This window comes from Tinamus guttatus, unplaced genomic scaffold (assembly GCF_059628265.1).
Source record: "Tinamus guttatus ecotype Peru unplaced genomic scaffold, ASM5962826v1 Tinamus_guttatus_pri_ptg000056l, whole genome shotgun sequence".
NCBI classification, from domain to species: domain Eukaryota; kingdom Metazoa; phylum Chordata; class Aves; order Tinamiformes; family Tinamidae; genus Tinamus; species Tinamus guttatus.
Window position 1 is genome coordinate 2,172,253 of NW_028288590.1, and position 16,955 is coordinate 2,189,207.

Sequence of the window (16,955 nt, forward strand, 5' to 3'; positions counted from 1 at the left end):
TAGAGGTCGCACTGAGGAAGAGCTGTCAGCATTCAGTTGGATTTTTAAGCTTTGCCAGAGGAAGCTGCGATGTACTTTTTAACAGAATATTTGTTCAATTTCCTTTGTTCTGGCCTACAGCAAAGCACTGCCTGAAAGGCCAAGGAGCCATGCAAGCAACCTGCTCATGGTCAGGGAAAAAAATCTCCCTCTTTCACCGACCAATTCTGCAGTTCAGGCCATTTAATAACTTTGTCAGCCCCTGTTATGTGTTTCACAACAAAACCGCAAGAGAGAGAGGCTTCTTCAACAACAGGTAAGTGTCTCAAGAGGAGGAAAACACCTGAGTAAACGTTTAGCTCTATGCAACCTACCTAAATACCCAAAGCAAGAGGGTAGAACATTCCTTCTTAAGGATTAGCCCGGCTATACACAGTGACAATACACATAATTTTGACAACATATTCTCTCAGATGTACCCTGAATATAAAACAACATCATGAATTTACAAAGCTGCTAAATGCAGTACATCCGTAAGAGAGATGCAAACACCCCGTGGGCAACATCCCCCAGCGCTCTTGAAATCTCCTGCAGGCCCAAGCTACAAGAAGTTTGCCTATATATGTACAGAGAATAACCACAGCACCTTTAGGCAGCAAGAGCCGTAGCAAATTTTAACCTATATTTACCAGTTATTTACCAGCTAAATTACCAGTTCCCAGGGACAGGTACTTCGGGACACGGAGGGCTGTGACTCAAGGCAGCCGAGTCCCTGCCTTGCTGCACCTCCCTGCTCGCTCCAGCCTTGAGCGAAGATCCAGCCTCCCTTTGTATCCGCTAGACTTAACCAGGTGAACTTCAAAAAACAGGAGAGAATCACATACATTCACTCTGCTCAAATCAAAGCACCTTTCTACTCCAATCAAATGAACCAGATCAAATGCACTTTCCTTTCTGCACAAATATTTAACCATAATGAAGAGCCTGAAGTTTGTTTTACATAATGCATAGATAAAACCTGTGCTGAAATCTCAAAAGCGTTACTCGAGATGGACTTAACTTACTTGTTCTCAAATAATCTGAAGCGGTTAAGATCTCAAAGGTAAAATAGTATTATATCACAAGGGATATCTCCAAAAACAGTATTTCCCACAGAAACATCTTTCATAGTTGATCGTTTCTGAAACGATCACCTAGATTTCTGTTTGCCTCCTACAGCAACTGCTGCTACAAGTGTGTTTGGGTTTTTCCGATGAGAAACAGAGATCCTGTTCACCACCTATCTGATTAGTGCTTTTCCCCATAGGCTAGTTTAATATTCACCCACTTTGGGATGGTTCCCATCCTTTAAACCCCACTGCGAATAAGTTTTCCACGATACTTTCCCTCCCAGCTGTTAGACTTGTATCACCAGCAGCATTACTTACTTGCTCCTCAGCACAAGTTTTGCAGCACAAAGAGAACCAATATTAACACTTCCATGAGCCACAAACTTATTTTGAGGGAGCAAGAGTTTAAAATGAGTTAAGAAACAGTTAGGTTCTGATACCAAAAGAAAAGAATACACTCACGTATTGAAGACAAAAAAAGCTTTAAAAAGCTTTAAAAATTACAATGGGGAGAACATTATGTTTACTAGTAATGAGAAATTAAACTATTTTAATATAAATATTTCATATATAACTTTTAAAGCAATTTCAACACATATTAAAAGGCAGCCTGAATAATTAGGGTAATTAACATGTTATGATTCTGAATAACTTCTTAAGTAACAAATAATGGAACTCTGTTGTTTAGGAACAGGACTGATTTCATGGTACTGGTATGCTTATAACTGTACTTAAAAAACATTTAAACTAGCATGTAGCAACACCATCCTTTGACATATACAATAATGTTTTTATTACTTTTTCTGAAACTGATTAAAATATAGCCATAAGCTATATGTTTGCATTGGGGTATAATTAGAAGTGGTTTAGTCTAAACACAATTTGAGCACTCTAAAGAACTAAAGAAAACTCTGTCAAATCAAAGAAGAACAAGAAAAAAAAAATAACCCAACCAGATTCAAATTAACTATCGCTACCTGCTAACGTCTAAGCTCTTCTTAAACTACTTTGTTCACAGTTTCTTAATGTCCAAGACGAGACAAATGAAATGTGTGTTGACCGCAGTAACTTCCAGGGAACAGAATTAGCTTTAATAACGTTTATTTTTAAACTGGGCACAAAACCTTGAAAGGATTTTTGCAGTTGTTTTATTTCAGTTTAACACCCATTTTGCTTAGCATGTTTTGGGGGAGAAGAGCGCTGGTAACAGGCAGTTAACTCCACAAATTTACGCCCTTGTAGTGTACTATCTTATGAAAACATAAGAATAGCTGTAGGCAATCTCTATTTTTTTGGCATATTTATACAGTATCTATACTTCTGTATGATAAGCACTGTTAAGCCTCGAACATAGGCAGCTGTATTAAATGCACAATTATTATATAAGAACATTCCACTCGTGACAATATGAGTTTGAAGAAACTTAACAATTACAAACTTGTAAATGTTTTATTACTAGCTAAACAAGCTGGACTGAAATTTAATAGTAAGCTGCCAGAATCTTTCTTTCTGCCTCCCCCTTGCCTTTTTTTTTTTTTTTTTTTTTTTTTGGTAATAAGATCACTGGTTTCTTCTCAAAAAGGTCTCTCTTCAAAAATATTCCTGATTTAAAGGACATAGCTCTCTTCCTAATCAGCCATAAGTTTCCTTTATACACACAGCGTTTTCCCTTATACACAGTGTGTATAAATACACACCGGTAACACGCACGATAAATACATAAACTGCACTAGAAAAACAGTTTGATGAGAAGTGACGAATAAGTGGTATAGCAAAATTTTCTAATTCGCATACACAGGGTCTTTCTGCTGTTCAAACAGTCAGTGTAATGAGATCTCATTAATTCAGATTCAAATGATTTGCAGGGCTTTTTTAGGAAATCATGCCCTAGTAAATCTGATACCCTGTGGTATATGAACTGCTCAATGAACGAGCAGGGAAGATAAGCCTTGGGACACATTCTCCCTGCTTTTGATCATTTAGCAATTCCATAGCAAATGGAAATAAGACAAAACGAGCTAGCTACATCTTTTTCATGAGAAATACTTGAGATTTGGCAGTCTCAGAAATGTAATCTGACCCCCAACCATAAAGAAAACCTTTAGGGTGGAAGTTAGGAACACGCAATGTCGGGCGTCCAGGTGAATTATCTGCGCAATATGCAGGAAATTACAGTTGATGTGCAACCTGCATAGTCAAATGATACCAAAAAAGGCAATATTTACAACAATATGGAAGAGATTGCTATTAGTTATCTTAACTTTAGTAAAAAAACAACTTTGACAAATAATTCCCTTTAAACACTTTCTAATCTGATTTCTAGGGATATTCTCCTTTGAGAGAGGCATTTAGCACATTAAGTGCAAAAGAAGATTATAGCAATTCAGTTTACTGTAACGGCCTCCTTTTGCCTTTTCCCAAGTTTCTCTACAAAGTTATTTCTAATTGTATCTGATGGCTATTCTAGGTTTTGCTTTCCTGAGTCCCACGCAGCTTCTCAAAACTGATTTGAGCTATTTTGTTTCACATACTGTTCTATGTATTATTCTGCCACATTTGTATACATCAGTTTTATCTATCTCACTTTTTATTTTATAGTTGTTTACTCCCGATTTTCAAAATCTTTCCCTTAAATACATAAAGTAAAACTATGTACATTGGGCCATCTTCTGTTCTTTTTACACCCTTGCAAATCTATAGAAACCATCAGGTTTGGGCAGGTACAAATTAGTCCATCACTACAACCACGCATTTTCATATATTTGACAAGTTACCTCCACGCTCTGAACAAGGAGTGAATTAGAAAAGGACGAGAAGCTATTGCCGAGAAGGTTATAACACAAACAGATTTATTCCTTCGGCATGAGAATAACTATATAGGTTTTCCCACTCTTCACTGTTTGAGGACTTCCACAGCCATCTCAAATCCCCCCTACATACTGTGGCTACTTTTAATGCCATCACCCTGCAGTAACCGTTTACAAGACACCTAGGAACTAGTTAAATAGTATTTTAATATATTATATGAGAAGGCCCCATCGTTTACAACTGTTATCACAAAACTATTTTGAAAGGATGTTATAACTTCTCAACATTTTAAAAAATTGTAATTCTATTGGTTTCATCCCTATACAAAGAGGTAATAGCAGGTGAATACTGATACCGAAGTAGAAAAGACTAATTTAACAAGTCAGTTTGTATAAAAGTAAATTTTAACTTGCAGTAATGACTTTTATATAAAAGCTAAATTTAACTTGCAGCACTGGTGATCAATTTTATTAAATAATAGATTTTCGTAACTGCATACAGTTAGAGCTTTTCACATTTGATGTCTGATGGACAGCTGCTCACTTTAAATTCATTAGTAATTGCATCTATACAATTTCAGATAAAGGGTTATTACATTCCTTGAAAAAATAAAAAATAAATATATAAAGCTGCATAAGTGATTCTAATGAGAATTAATCAGTATGATTTACATTCAAGTTAAAAGTTCTTACAATTTAAAAAATCCATAAACACTTAATTAAGTAACAGATGGGATTTTTTGATTAATAGGAAAAATACATAATTCTGTATTACATAGCTGCTCAGATAAATACAAAAAAAAACCCTTACACTTTAGAAATCTAAACACTTTACATCTGATCAATGCAAAAATCAAGCATATTTGAATTATTTAAAAAATATTTTTAAGGCTACCTAAACATTCGTAATTAAAGATGGTTAGCAGTCCAGTGTCTAGATACTGAATATTTATCTCAAAAGTAATTCAAGTGAAACTCCACTAGCAGCAGGTATTTAGAGGGGATCTCCTTGAAACCAAGTGTTCTGTCACTTCAGGGGAGGTGGCTGCTAGTTGCTTTTAACTCTATTCTGCGCCTGACAGTTGTCTCACACACTTCATATTCTCCTGAATATTTCCCTTTGGTAAACAGCTAACCTAATTCAAGGACTTTCCCAAAAGTTATTTGTCTGCTGAGAAAATCTACTTTTAAAAATATAAATGTTATTGATATAAAATAAAAAACCTTGTTTCAGACTCTGAAATAAAACATTTATTTTACCAAAATAACCTTAAACAGCTAAAAACAGTAGTTTATTCAGAACACGAGCAGTGCCTTCTTTAACCCATTAATTTTAAAATATATGCACACCCCAGAGAGGAGGAGACTTAAGGGCACCATTTTGACTAACTGCAGAGGTGGGCGACCATTAGAAGCGGCTACATTTTTTTATGTAGTGTCTTTTTGAACTACATAAAATTAAAAATATATTTTCTTAATTTCAATCTCAAAGGTCTACAGGGCAAAACCAATTTTTCTGGCTATTACTAAATAAAAAGCACACATCAAGAAATACTCTTGAACTAATCATTCAGGAAAAGTTTAATGCATGAGACTTTAGATTCCTGCATTTGTTGAACTGTTGCAGAATACTGTAGTTACTAACTTTAAAAGGGTATTCAATAGGATTGATAAATATCTACAAAAGATTTCATTACTTTTAGATCTCCCTAATTTACCTACAAAAAACTGAGATAACTTTGCCAACAACAATTTGTAAGCAAGTATTTATTTTCTTAGGTGCTAAAACTTCAGAAAATCCTGAAAATCTTACTGAATAATGTCTAGAACCAGAGCAATGCATAATAGAAGAGATTATCTTAACTCTTAGCAGCAAAGAAGCTCTGAAAGTTACTTCTATTTTTATTAAGCACCACACTGTCCCTCTAAGAAGAATTCAGTTTTGTACATAAGGAGATAACTCAGTTTGTAAAAAAAACAACCCTAAACAACATTCATCTTCCACTGCTATCATCATCATCTGGATTATACCCTCAAATTAAAACCGCTTTAGAAGAGTATCAAATTCTCCGAGAACACCCTTCCCTCTTCCTCATCCTCATGTCCTGAATTTTGTGCTATGCTTGAATATACTGAATTCACTTTGCAACACCTAACTGTAAGTCAAGAAATATTTCCCACAAGATGTGCATCATATATGTTGATACGATCATATAACTATGCCTGTAACTATTTTCAGCATTACAAAATTAGTGATTTTGAAGTTGTTAAATAGGTAAAAATATTGTAACATATTAAATATTTCAGTCCTGAATGTCACCCATGCAGTATTTGAAGAGCTCTCAAATATTATTTTCATTAACTAGTTTAACAGTTAGCTTGTTTAATATAGTTAGTTCTGTACATCTACTACTATCTGCCCTGGTGCATTAAAAAAAAAAAAAAAAGGAGAGAGAGAGACAGCACACTGCTGCTAATTCCTCAAATTTCTATAAATTTCAAGAGACTGAAATTTCTTTCAGTTAAGAAAAATCAGTCTAAGAAATACCTGGAAAGAAACTTGAAAGTATGAATTTTTACTAACTATCCGAAACACCTCCAAACCATGAAAAGACAGTTCTGGAAAAATGTTGCATTTCATTCCTTTATATAAAACTGATTAATTTTTCTTCCTTAACGAGCCTTTTTTTTTCAAGCCTAAGTGTAGCTGATGGGATTTAATTTTCACAACTGTGAGTCACTGGAAAACTTTGAGATTTCTTCCAAAATCTGTAACCACAAGACTATCCTAGTCAACAACTACTGTACAACAGCTTCTTTAGTCACACTTGGAGACAGGGTACACATCACTTGGGGACACGTGCTATTGAACACAGGGGACTATCACAGTTACATTCAATATCAAGAAATCCAAGGAAAACTTTGCTGAAATAGCCTCCCTACAAGGTCAGGGCTCCTTCTCCTCCCTCCAGAGCCAGGTACCTGTATTCAATTTTTAATCTAGAATTAAGCACGAAGGCTCCAAAAACAAAGCACATGTAAAGGAAACCTTGTAATTCCTCATAAAGATATCAAATTGCCATATTAAGAGATGATGGTAATTTTTTAATAGAACATTTTCCTGTAAATTAAAATCCTTAGGAGACAATACAGACAAGCAAAACATTTCACATCATTACAGTTAAACATTTACAAGTCAAAAAATAAGCAAAAAACTGTATCAGCCAAAACACATGCTAAAAGCAAGCATGCACACACACATACGAAACTAGACCACAGGTAGGATGATTTAAAAAAATAAACAAAGCCAGAGGTAATTCTTCCAAGGGATGTTATAATTACACACCTCAGGTGTACTTTTAAAAAGTGCCTATTTTGGCCAATTAAAACCTGCAGTTATTTTCGCCGTTTTCAAATCTTTTGGGAAGGGTTCAGAAGATTCCAGTATAGATCTCAGCGCTACAATACTTTTGAACAAACTCAAGTGTCTCCAACAAAGCTGAAGTTATTTAAGCAAAAATAATGCACATCACAACTTCTGCAAAGCGCCACTGAAACTGTGTTGCCCACACAGGTCTCCTCTCAGGGAACTCAGAGCAGGCGGGACACCACTAGGTTTTAATATTAACAACCTTAAACTATTTCATTTCTGCAACATCCATTCCAAAAAGCATTCTCCAAAACACAGCATTTTAATTAACACACCAGAAAACTCCCCTGAAGACCTGCTATACACAAAAGAAATGCTTTAATCCCAACCAATCTGCATGTTTACCCCCCCACACAGAGTTGCATTAATTTATCATATCAGGGCTGATTTAATACTTTTCCATTAAAAAAAAAAAAAAAAAGGAAAAAAAATTCCAAGTCATCCCTCTGGTAGAGGCAGAAGTGATGATAACTCCAGGAAAACAGCAGCTGTCTCTTTAAAATGCCCTGCTATGTCCCTGATCCCACGTGGAACCAACATCAGCAGCACTTTCGCATTAACTTCAACGTGAGGCGAGATGAGGCATCATTATTTAATATAAATAAAACGGGGAGAGCGCCGAAGCCCCTCCTGGCAGGACGCGAGCAGGTGAATGGAGCCTGCCAGGGAAATCAGCACCCAGGCGCAGCAGGGGTGCCCTCACCCTGGGCATCTGGGCTCTCCCTGTGGAGCATTACCTCAAGCCCAGGCTCCTCTGAGGAATCCACTTTAAATAGAGGAGGGAGCCACCAGGAAAGCTCCAAATTGGGAGGCAACGAGAACTGCACGGTACAAACCGGAAAGGTTTACTCTCTGCTTCACACATCCTAATCAGATCAGGAAAGTGACACTACAAAGGCATTGCATTCTGCTCCGAAAAGCGAAAAGGAGGAGGAAAATAAAAGGCAAAGGGGAAGGAGAGAGCCCCCGCCTCCCAAAATCCCCCAAACATACAAGAAAAGCCTTAGAAAGGGAAGTTATGAAGCAGCAAACGCAGCATTTATCTTATCTAGGATCACTCCACACTGCCCCAAAGTTATGCACTTTCTGCACTATCATCTCCCCCTACCTCTCTCTCCTGAAAGGGATTTTCACGTTTTCTCATTGTCGGTGGCGAGTTATAAGTGGCTTTTGCCTTTCCAAAGAATTCATCAACAAAAAAAAAATAATAAATATTAACTCCTTGCTCCCTGAAACCTTAAAACAGGCTCAGGAAGACCCGAGTTTTATTCTGTTACCTTGAGGAGGAAAAGGGGGCGCAGCCCCGATTTTTAGGTATTTTTTGGCATTTTTTTCCGATTTTTATTTTGTTATATGCCTCAGTTCTCCCTCCATTTTGGTTGTTTATGATACTGACAACAAGCTGTCCCTGCTCTCTCTCTCTCTCTCTCTCTCCGGATCTCTCCTGCTTTCAGTTAGCAAACCCCCCTCCCCACGGCAAGGCGCCTCGGCGCGCACTCCGCTCCGCACTGCTCCCCAAACCCGCACCCTTCGGGAAGGGAAAAGCCCCCGGGCCGCCCGGAGGGGCAGCGCAGGCGAATTCGTTTCTTTATTACGAAAAAAAGAAACTTTTGTCCGAAAAAACGCAGGCGAAGGGGGGTCGAGCGCCCCAAAGTGCCTCCGGAGCCCCCCAAAGACGGAGCCGCCGGCTCCGGGGGACACCCCTCGGGTAGCCGGCTCCGCGGGGAAAATTTCTGTGCGAAATTCGGCCGGTTTGCGCCGCGGGGTGAATTTATATTAATTTTTTTCCCCCATTTTTCGGCACCGCGCTCTCCTAATGTCTTCCGCTCCCTCTCGCCGCTGTCACTGCCTGCACAGCACAGGCTCCGCAGGGGCGAGCAGGGGAGGGGGCGGCCGCGCGCCCCGCGGCCCCGGCCCCGGCCTCGGCCCCGGCCCCGGCCCGCCGGGGGGTGCGCGCCGGGCACCCCGCGCCCTCCTGCCGTGCCCCGGGCGGACCGCGAGCCCGCAGGGCGCCGCGGGGAGGGAGCGAGGGGAGGAGTGGAGGAAACTCCTGAGAGAGGGTGGTTTTTTATTTTTTTTTCCTTTTTTTTTTTTCCCTCTCCTCCGAAAATCATCTCTTTCTCCCTCCGAGGAAGAAAAGGGAGGGGGGGGGGAGCAGCGCTTGCCTCCCCCTCGCCTGTTTTTTTTTTTTTTTTTTTTTTTAGTTTTTTTTTAGTTTTTTAGTTTTTGCCCCTCGGGAAAGGGGAAGGGAGTTGGGGGGGGGGGTCCCGACGCGGGGCGGCGGGGGGCTCAGGGGGACGGGGAAGAAGCGGGATGGAAGGGAGGGATGATTAGCACAAACTTCTCCTCGCCGCTCGCCGCTCCTCTCCGCTCTCCCCCCTCCTCCTCCTCCTCCCCCTTCATAATTTAAATAACCCTGATATTTCCCTGCTAAACCCCGGCGCCTGCCCCCCAAACCCGCAGCAGACTCACCGCGGGAGCCTCAGCATCCCCTCTGCGCCCCGTTTCCACCCTTTACAGTGTTCTCCGATTTTTCCGTAATTTTTTCCCCATATTTCGGGCTGGACGCGGCGGGCCTGGAAATTGTTTGCTTTCCCGTCTTTCCAGCAGCCATTGTAGTGTATGCGCTGCGGTGCAGCCCAGCCTGGCGCGCACGCCGCGCCCACGGCGCCCGCCGCCCACTCGCGCCGCGGGTTGGCCGCCTCCCCCCGTCACTCAGCGCCGCGGCCGCGCCCCGCCGCCCGCGCCCGCCGCCCGCGCCCTCGGCGCCGTTGGTGGAAGCGGGCGCCGCTCAGCGCCGGCGCCGCCGCCATTGGCCGCGCCGCGGTGCCACTCAGCGGCGCCGGCGCCGGGGGGAGCCGCGAGGCCGGGAGCGGGGTAGGCTGCGCCGCTACTTAAGCGCGCTGCCCGAGCCGCTGACGTCTTTCGAATTGGAGACGGCGCTGCCTCCTCCTGCCGCCGGCTCCGCGGCCGCGGAGGTGAGTGCCGGCGCCGCGCGCTCCCGCCGCGCCGGGGGCTGCCGCCGCGCGCCTCGCGCTGGCCGTTGGGGCGGGCGGGGCGGTCGCGGCGTCCCCCGCGTGTCGCCTCCGGCCCTGCGGGGCCTCCGCTCGCCCTCTGGGCCGCGCTCGTCCCCTGCCCCGCGCTGGAGGCTGCGGCGGGCGGAGCGGGCTCCCCCCGCGCCGCTCCCGCCGCCTTCCCCTCCATTTCCCACCTCCGGCGCTGGCGAAACCCGTGGGCTCCTTGCGCGTTTGCAATGCCCTGCTCTGCGTTGCCGCCGTTTCTAATGAGCTTAACAAACAAGCGGAGGGAGCGCGTGGGGAGTATCCCGGTGTCTCCTGACCTGGAGGAGCCCCGGGGTCGGGGGGTGCCGGCGCTCCGTGTGCCCGGTGCGGCTCCCCTCGTCCCGCAGCGGGGAGCGGCGCGCGGCGGCGCGCGCAGGAGCTGCGCGGAAAACCCGCTTCCCGCCGCGCAGCGTTAGCTTCATCAGATGGCAGTGCCGGAGTGCGACCTGCCTGCCCTTCCCAGCCCCAAAGGGAGGGAGGAGGGAATGTGTTCGGGAACTGTCGGGCTTTTAATAGGACTGAGTGTGTTCAAGTGTTCGCCTGCTCTGAGCTCGCAGCTCCGCGGGAGCCCGAGCTGCCTGTTGGTTAGGGAGGTGCGCGGCGTACGCAGCGCGCTGGTTCTTGGGTGCACGTACGTTAATGGACCCTGGTGATCAATCTGAAAACGTTAATTCCAGTGTTTATGGTGTCCAGTACTGATGGCACCCGCAAATCCCCTGGGAATCGTCTTTCAGAGAATGCTGGAATTAATCTAATACTGTACTCCTTAAAATGTGCTTGTTCAGTGCTTCCTAACGCTTCTAAAACCAGTGCAGTGCTGAGTTATAAGTGGATGTAAACAAACCTCCCAGCTCTTGTGTCTGTAGTACTGTGTAGGTGAGGTGTTGCAGTCTGCTGCTTTTGGGTGTTTTTTTTCTTGTTTCCTGCTTTTGAACGTGGAATGCTGCTGTTCTGCTGGCCTGTGTCCCTATTTTCTAAGTGCCTGGTCAAAAAAAAAAAAAATCTGCTTGTACCCATTAAAAAATGCAGATATCACACAACTAGCCTAGTAAAGCTAGTTTAGACCCTGTAAGGCCCTCAAAGGGAAGGGGAAGCTTTTCCCAATGCTGTTCTTTAAGGTGCATTTCCATAAAACTGTGTACATGGAAAGCAAGAGAAATAGTATTCTAGCTGTCAGATGTTTATACTGAAATTCAGTATGCGAACTCAGAAAATGATTACTTATCCTTTTAGCTTACTTTTATTGGAGGAAAAAGTAGAGCAATAAGTCTCTATCTAGAGTGTGGTTTTCTCTGAGTTTGTCTCTGGATAGTGGCCAGCAGTATTTGACCTTTTTGTAGCTGATATTGCACAAAATTGGCTCTTTACTGCATGTCTGAAGTAATCAGTCAAACAGAATCAGAAACACATTTGAGCTTAGATTTAGGAGCAATATCTTTTTTAAAAAAAAAATAAATCTGAGCCCAAGCAAAGGTGCTGTTTCTTAATCTCCTTAGTCACCTGTATTTTGGGGTTGCTGTTAAGAGCCTTTTCCTCAGTCCTGTGTTACCACACAACACACAGGAAATGTTGGCTGCCTGTTTTGCTGCAGCTGGTCTCTCCTGGAGCAGCTACTTGCGCTGCCCCATCTCCTCCCGAGCTCGTGGCGAAGGGTCAGGCTGGTGGCATCGAGGGCGGCAGCTTTGGAGCAGCTCGGCTCCTGGCACTGGGCTTGCTCTCGAGCTCAGGGTTCCTGGACTTGGTGTCAGGCTGGTCACGTGTGAGGCGTCAGGTTGTCAGGCTTGCAGGGAAACAGCCTTCTCCTGTTGTTGGACACCTTTAATAGAGCAGCATAGGAGAAGGTGTCTGCGTCTCTGGGAGAGCTCGGTAGAGGATACAGATGTCGTGATCCAGTCAGAGTAGGCACAGATCTGGGCAAGTCTTTCTTGTGATTTGCTCCCCGTTCCTGCTAGCTGGAGGAGGACTGTTGGCTCGTTCATGTATCTACTTGTCCAGAATACTAGAAAATTGCACTTTAGCAGTGTGACAGGCTGCTGTAAGGGCCGCTGGCTCTGCTTGCTGCAGGAGTTTCAGGTAGTGAGCATCTTGGTGATGGGCTGAACTGATGTGAGTTGTCCTGCTGTTAGACAACGTCTCTCTCTATTCCACCCGCCCCGCTCTTTGAGACACAATTTTGCAAAAGAGTTTTGCATTGGTCCTTCAATAAGCTACTCATGTGAGGAACCAAGGCTTTCCCTAAATGGTGAAAAGGAAATACAAATTTCATCCCTCGGTACAACTACAGAAAAAAAAAAATTAACGTGTTTCTTTTCTGTTTCTAACCGAGGTGCAAGTGTCCATCTAGAATGTCCAGACGTCCACAACAGCTTAGAGACCATGATATAAACCCATGTGTCGCGGTAAGATCAAATTTTAGCTTATTCATTTTTAGGCCAAGTACTAAGGTAATTCGTCTAGAAAATGCAGTGTGGATAACACTCTTGCATGAGTATCTTGAATAAAAAAATTTATTAAGGAACTTGAAGTGGAGGGAACAAGCTGAAAATCACTTTGTAGTAAATATGAAGGATTGCAGATTTCCATTTCACAAATAGCAGTAATACAACTAGTAGGAATCTCCTCAAATTTATGCCCTTAAAATTAGTCAAAAATCCTGGTTAGACAAGTTTACTTAATCTTAAAATAGTCTTTTGTAGGTTATACCAAGAATTTTTGCAAGAAAACATCCTGAGGTTTCCTATCGTAAAGTTTGTCTCCAAATTAAGTCATTTGTTAGGATTACTAACCCTGCTTTGTGATGGATATCAGCCTGCCTCATTCTTTCATATGATTCTTTCAACTTCATAGACATTCAGTGGTGCTTTAGAGTTTGCAAATTTCTGGTACAGTAACTTCTCTCAGTGCTGAAGTGTGTTTTCCCTGTTAAAGGAAACAGATGCCTCTAGAAAATGTATGGATGAAAACAACTATGACAAGAGTATGTGTACTGATTATTTTTTGAAGTACAAAAACTGCAGAAAATTCTGGGTAAGCAGGTTTAATCACAGTAGATCTGAAATTTTACTCCATATTTTGCTTGCACTATATTTTGTGATGCACTGCTTTCTGAACTCTTTAGATTTAATTGGTGCTGACCCTGTTTTTACAGTGACCTACAGACCTAGGTGTAGTTCCTAGGTAGCCTCAGTATGTGCTACCAGAAGACTTAAGCAGATGTACATCAAACTATTCTACTTGGCTCTCCTAAGTTTGCCCTCTTAGATTTGTAAGTGGATGTTTTTACAATGCCTGATATGTTTTCCTCTGACTCTGTCAGATATTTCTGTAACAAGTTTTGTTTTAAATGGATATAAAGAAAGCTGAGATGATGTCTATCTATCTTTTTTTTTTTTCTTTCTTTCCTAGCTTTTTTTCTGGGTAAAGAAGTTTTATGAGGGGCTGTCTGCAGTTGAGCTGCTCTCTGTTTTCTTTGCATATGCCTTGCAAGTAAAGAGTTCTTCAGCTGATGCTTTTAAATAGTTGCACAAACAATGAAAACTCTTGTCAGACAACTGTCTGTTAGTCTGACATGGTGTCATGGGAATACTGTGATTGAGAGTATTTGATTTCCCTGAAGCAGTAAGGTGAACTCTCTGGTAGCTTAGACTAGTGCATCTTGTTGTCAGCTTAAACTAAGCACTAGTGTGTCTAGTTATTAGCTGATCAGATGTAGAGTATCTGGATTTTAATACAGAAAAGTACTTTTGTATTGAACCTTATTCAGTAGAGGCAAAGACTTTAGAAATCTGTCTTCTCATTCTCACTTTCTTCTATTTTCAGCATGATATTAAGATGGAAAGGAGAAGAAATGGTGTGAAGCCAGACATGCCCTCAGCAGAAGAGAGAAAGAAAATACTGGATTCAATAGAGAAGCCCTACTGACCGAAGAAGATCCTGGCACTGTTTTATACTCTGCACTGTACATACCAAGACTTGTCAGCAGCAAGCTGCTAACTGGGAACTTTACTGTTGCCATATCTCAAATTAAAATAAGCTCTTGAACTTTGAAATGGGATTTTTGGGTCTGTTCATATTCACCTTATGAAAACTTTCTTTCACTGGAAACTGGGTTCTGATATAGCTTATGTCTAAACACTTTGCAAGCAGAAACTTGTTATGAAGCATTATCAAATTAGTGTTCCCTCAAAAAGATTCGTCAAAGAGGTGATGGTGGGAGTTGCAACACGGATGCAACTAAGGATGAAGCAGACTTAGACACTTTGCAGCATAGTTATTGCATCTAGCTATTCTGACAATTGTTTTGCATTTCGCATGTGGTTGCATCAGTGATTTCATGCAAACTGTTCCATGTTTTCTGGTTTAACTAAGACTGTTCATGAACTGAATCCCACAATTCTGCAACTGTCCTTAGGAGGTCTTGTCATTGCCGTGGTCCCTGGAAACATGCGCTTGCTGCAAAGCTCACTGAGGTGATTTACTTGTTGCAAGGTTAGGGAGGTTAAGAAAGATAAACTGAACTCGGCTCTGAACTGAGTAGTAATAGAGCCTTCTCTGGATAGTAAATGGATACTTCACTTGGGGGAAGCTAGTAGACATGTAAACATATACTCTGAGTGACATTGCAGGTTTAACTATAGTACATCTATGTAAGACTTTCTGGACAGCTGATGGCCTGGGTTTGGAAACCTTTGCTCATAGGGGACTCATACAATTTGAACAGGAACTCTTAATCTTCAGCAAGATTGATTCCTTAACTAAAGTGGACTGTTATTAGGAGTAATAGGTTCCTGTCTGATGAAACAGTACCTTCCTACCTTGATTGCCTTTCTAGTGTCTTGACTTAAAATTACACCTTGTGGTAAAACAGGAAAAAACACACTGTTGGGGGTGGGGCTCAGGTTCCCTGTGAAATCCTTTAAGACTTATGGCAGTGAAGCTGGCAGAAGTCTGGCTGACCTTATGGAGGATGATGTAAAAGTGTTGTATCTATTTAGAGTGTTTTGGAAAGGCTTCATGGCTTCCCATTTCTCCTCCTGGCTAGTGTCTCATCTCTTTTCATTATAGGCCTATTTCTGTGCTTAGATGGATTTTTGTCTCCAAGTTCCCCCTCATTGTTTGTCCTGATCTGTAGCTAATGGAGATAACTTCTCTTTATTACTGTTTTTGTAATGTTGTCTTTTTTGTTGTTGTTGTTGCTCTTATGTAAGTTTCAGTAGTGGATTGATCATATCTTTTCTTTCTTCTTGGAAAGAACATGTAATGGTGCTTTTTGGACATACAGCTCCTGGTGCATAACTGTCCAACCTCCAAACCATGTAGCAAACTGGGATTAGTGGGTTTTGGTGGGGGAAATAGTCTTCCAGTGTTACCAAATTCTTAATTTCTTTTGAACAATGTTTCTCTGGACTTGTGCTTATACTCTGCTGTCACTGTTTGTGCCTTGTCTGTGGTATGGACGAGAAACTTTGTAATAACTTCAAAAGTTCTAATTTGCCCATCCCCTCCAGAGTCTTTCAGTGTTCTCCTACTTGCTAATCTTTGTCTTGTCTGCGTGACCCAAATTGGGTTTTTCATTGGTTCTGGCTCTTTGGTGTGTAGCCTTATTTCACCCTTTTTTCCCTGACAGCTTTGTTCTTTCTCTGTGCTCATGTTAGTCCTACAACAATTTTTCTAAAAAAAAGTCCTTTTTTGAAGACCATGCATTTTGTATGCTCCTTACCCTCTTGATGAGAACAGGTGTGTGGTTTTTTTTTTTTTTTTTCCTTTCATAATCCCACTTGGTCCTTAATGGCCAATATTTCTTTGAACTGTTAATTCAGTCTTCAGGGAGCTGACTGCTCCCTTTTCATTAGGGTTTTATCTCTGAAGTCTTCTGGCCTTACTGCTCTTTTAATGGCACATTTCTCAAGGTGAAATCCCAGGATGGGCTAAGGTATAGAGAATGGAAGAATAACTTTTAGTATTGGAGACTGGAGACTTTGATGCTCAGTGAGTGCACATGATAAACTTCTTGTGTGTTATTGCAAAGCTGGGTTCTTGGGGTCTGAGGGTAACTGAGGCAGTAGCCTGCCTGAGGCTTAATGGGTTTAATTCCAGTAGTCACCTCTTTGGGGGAATGTGGTTTACATGTGTATTTCTGCTGAGTATGTCTTGTAGTTACTTTAAAACAACACAACTTTTTACTGGAAATTCTTGGAAAACAAGTGTGTTCTTCCTTGTGCCATAAAGCCTCTCAAGAGTTACCCTGTTAGCCAAGTCTGCTTTTCCTTAGGTGTGTTTTTTCTCCTACTGGAGGTTACTGTCTCTGCTTTTACTACTGAAACCCAGGGTAGTAAATCATGGTAGTTGAAACATAGGCTCTTATGTATGCAATGGTTGATTTTTTTTTTTTTTTTTCCCCATTAATCTTTATAGTGTGATTAATTGTCTCTCTTTGTAAGCCAAAGATAATAGTCTCCTCCTTGTATCTGAGAGTTCATATTCCACCCTTCACTGAAACACAGATGTAAACTATAGCCTGCCAGTCTTACTGAACAGAAATAAACTGGGTTGGGTTGGTCCTGAGTTT

At 42.0% G+C, this 16,955-nt stretch overlaps 2 protein-coding genes across 3 annotated transcripts in view; one reads left to right on the plus strand and one right to left on the minus strand.

Annotated features, from left to right (window-relative positions):
• The window catches only part of PLAG1 (PLAG1 zinc finger), a 46,346-nt gene extending 36,332 nt beyond the window's left edge, over positions 1 to 10,014 (minus strand). For both annotated transcript variants that reach the window (XR_015914411.1, XM_088540144.1), the window contains exon 1: positions 9,798 to 10,014. The gene's annotated coding sequence lies outside the window, so the exon portion shown is untranslated. The remainder of the gene's footprint in view (positions 1 to 9,797) is intronic.
• Positions 10,015 to 10,211: 197 nt separating this feature from the next.
• CHCHD7 (coiled-coil-helix-coiled-coil-helix domain containing 7) lies at positions 10,212 to 14,436 on the plus strand. The gene is made up of 4 exons (XM_088540101.1): positions 10,212 to 10,303; positions 12,714 to 12,786; positions 13,316 to 13,414; positions 14,207 to 14,436. The coding sequence occupies exons 2-4, from the start codon at positions 12,733 to 12,735 to the stop codon at positions 14,306 to 14,308; spliced, it is 255 nt and encodes an 84-aa protein (XP_088396227.1). The 5' UTR covers positions 10,212 to 10,303; positions 12,714 to 12,732; the 3' UTR covers positions 14,309 to 14,436.
• The last annotated feature ends 2,519 nt before the right edge of the window (positions 14,437 to 16,955 follow it).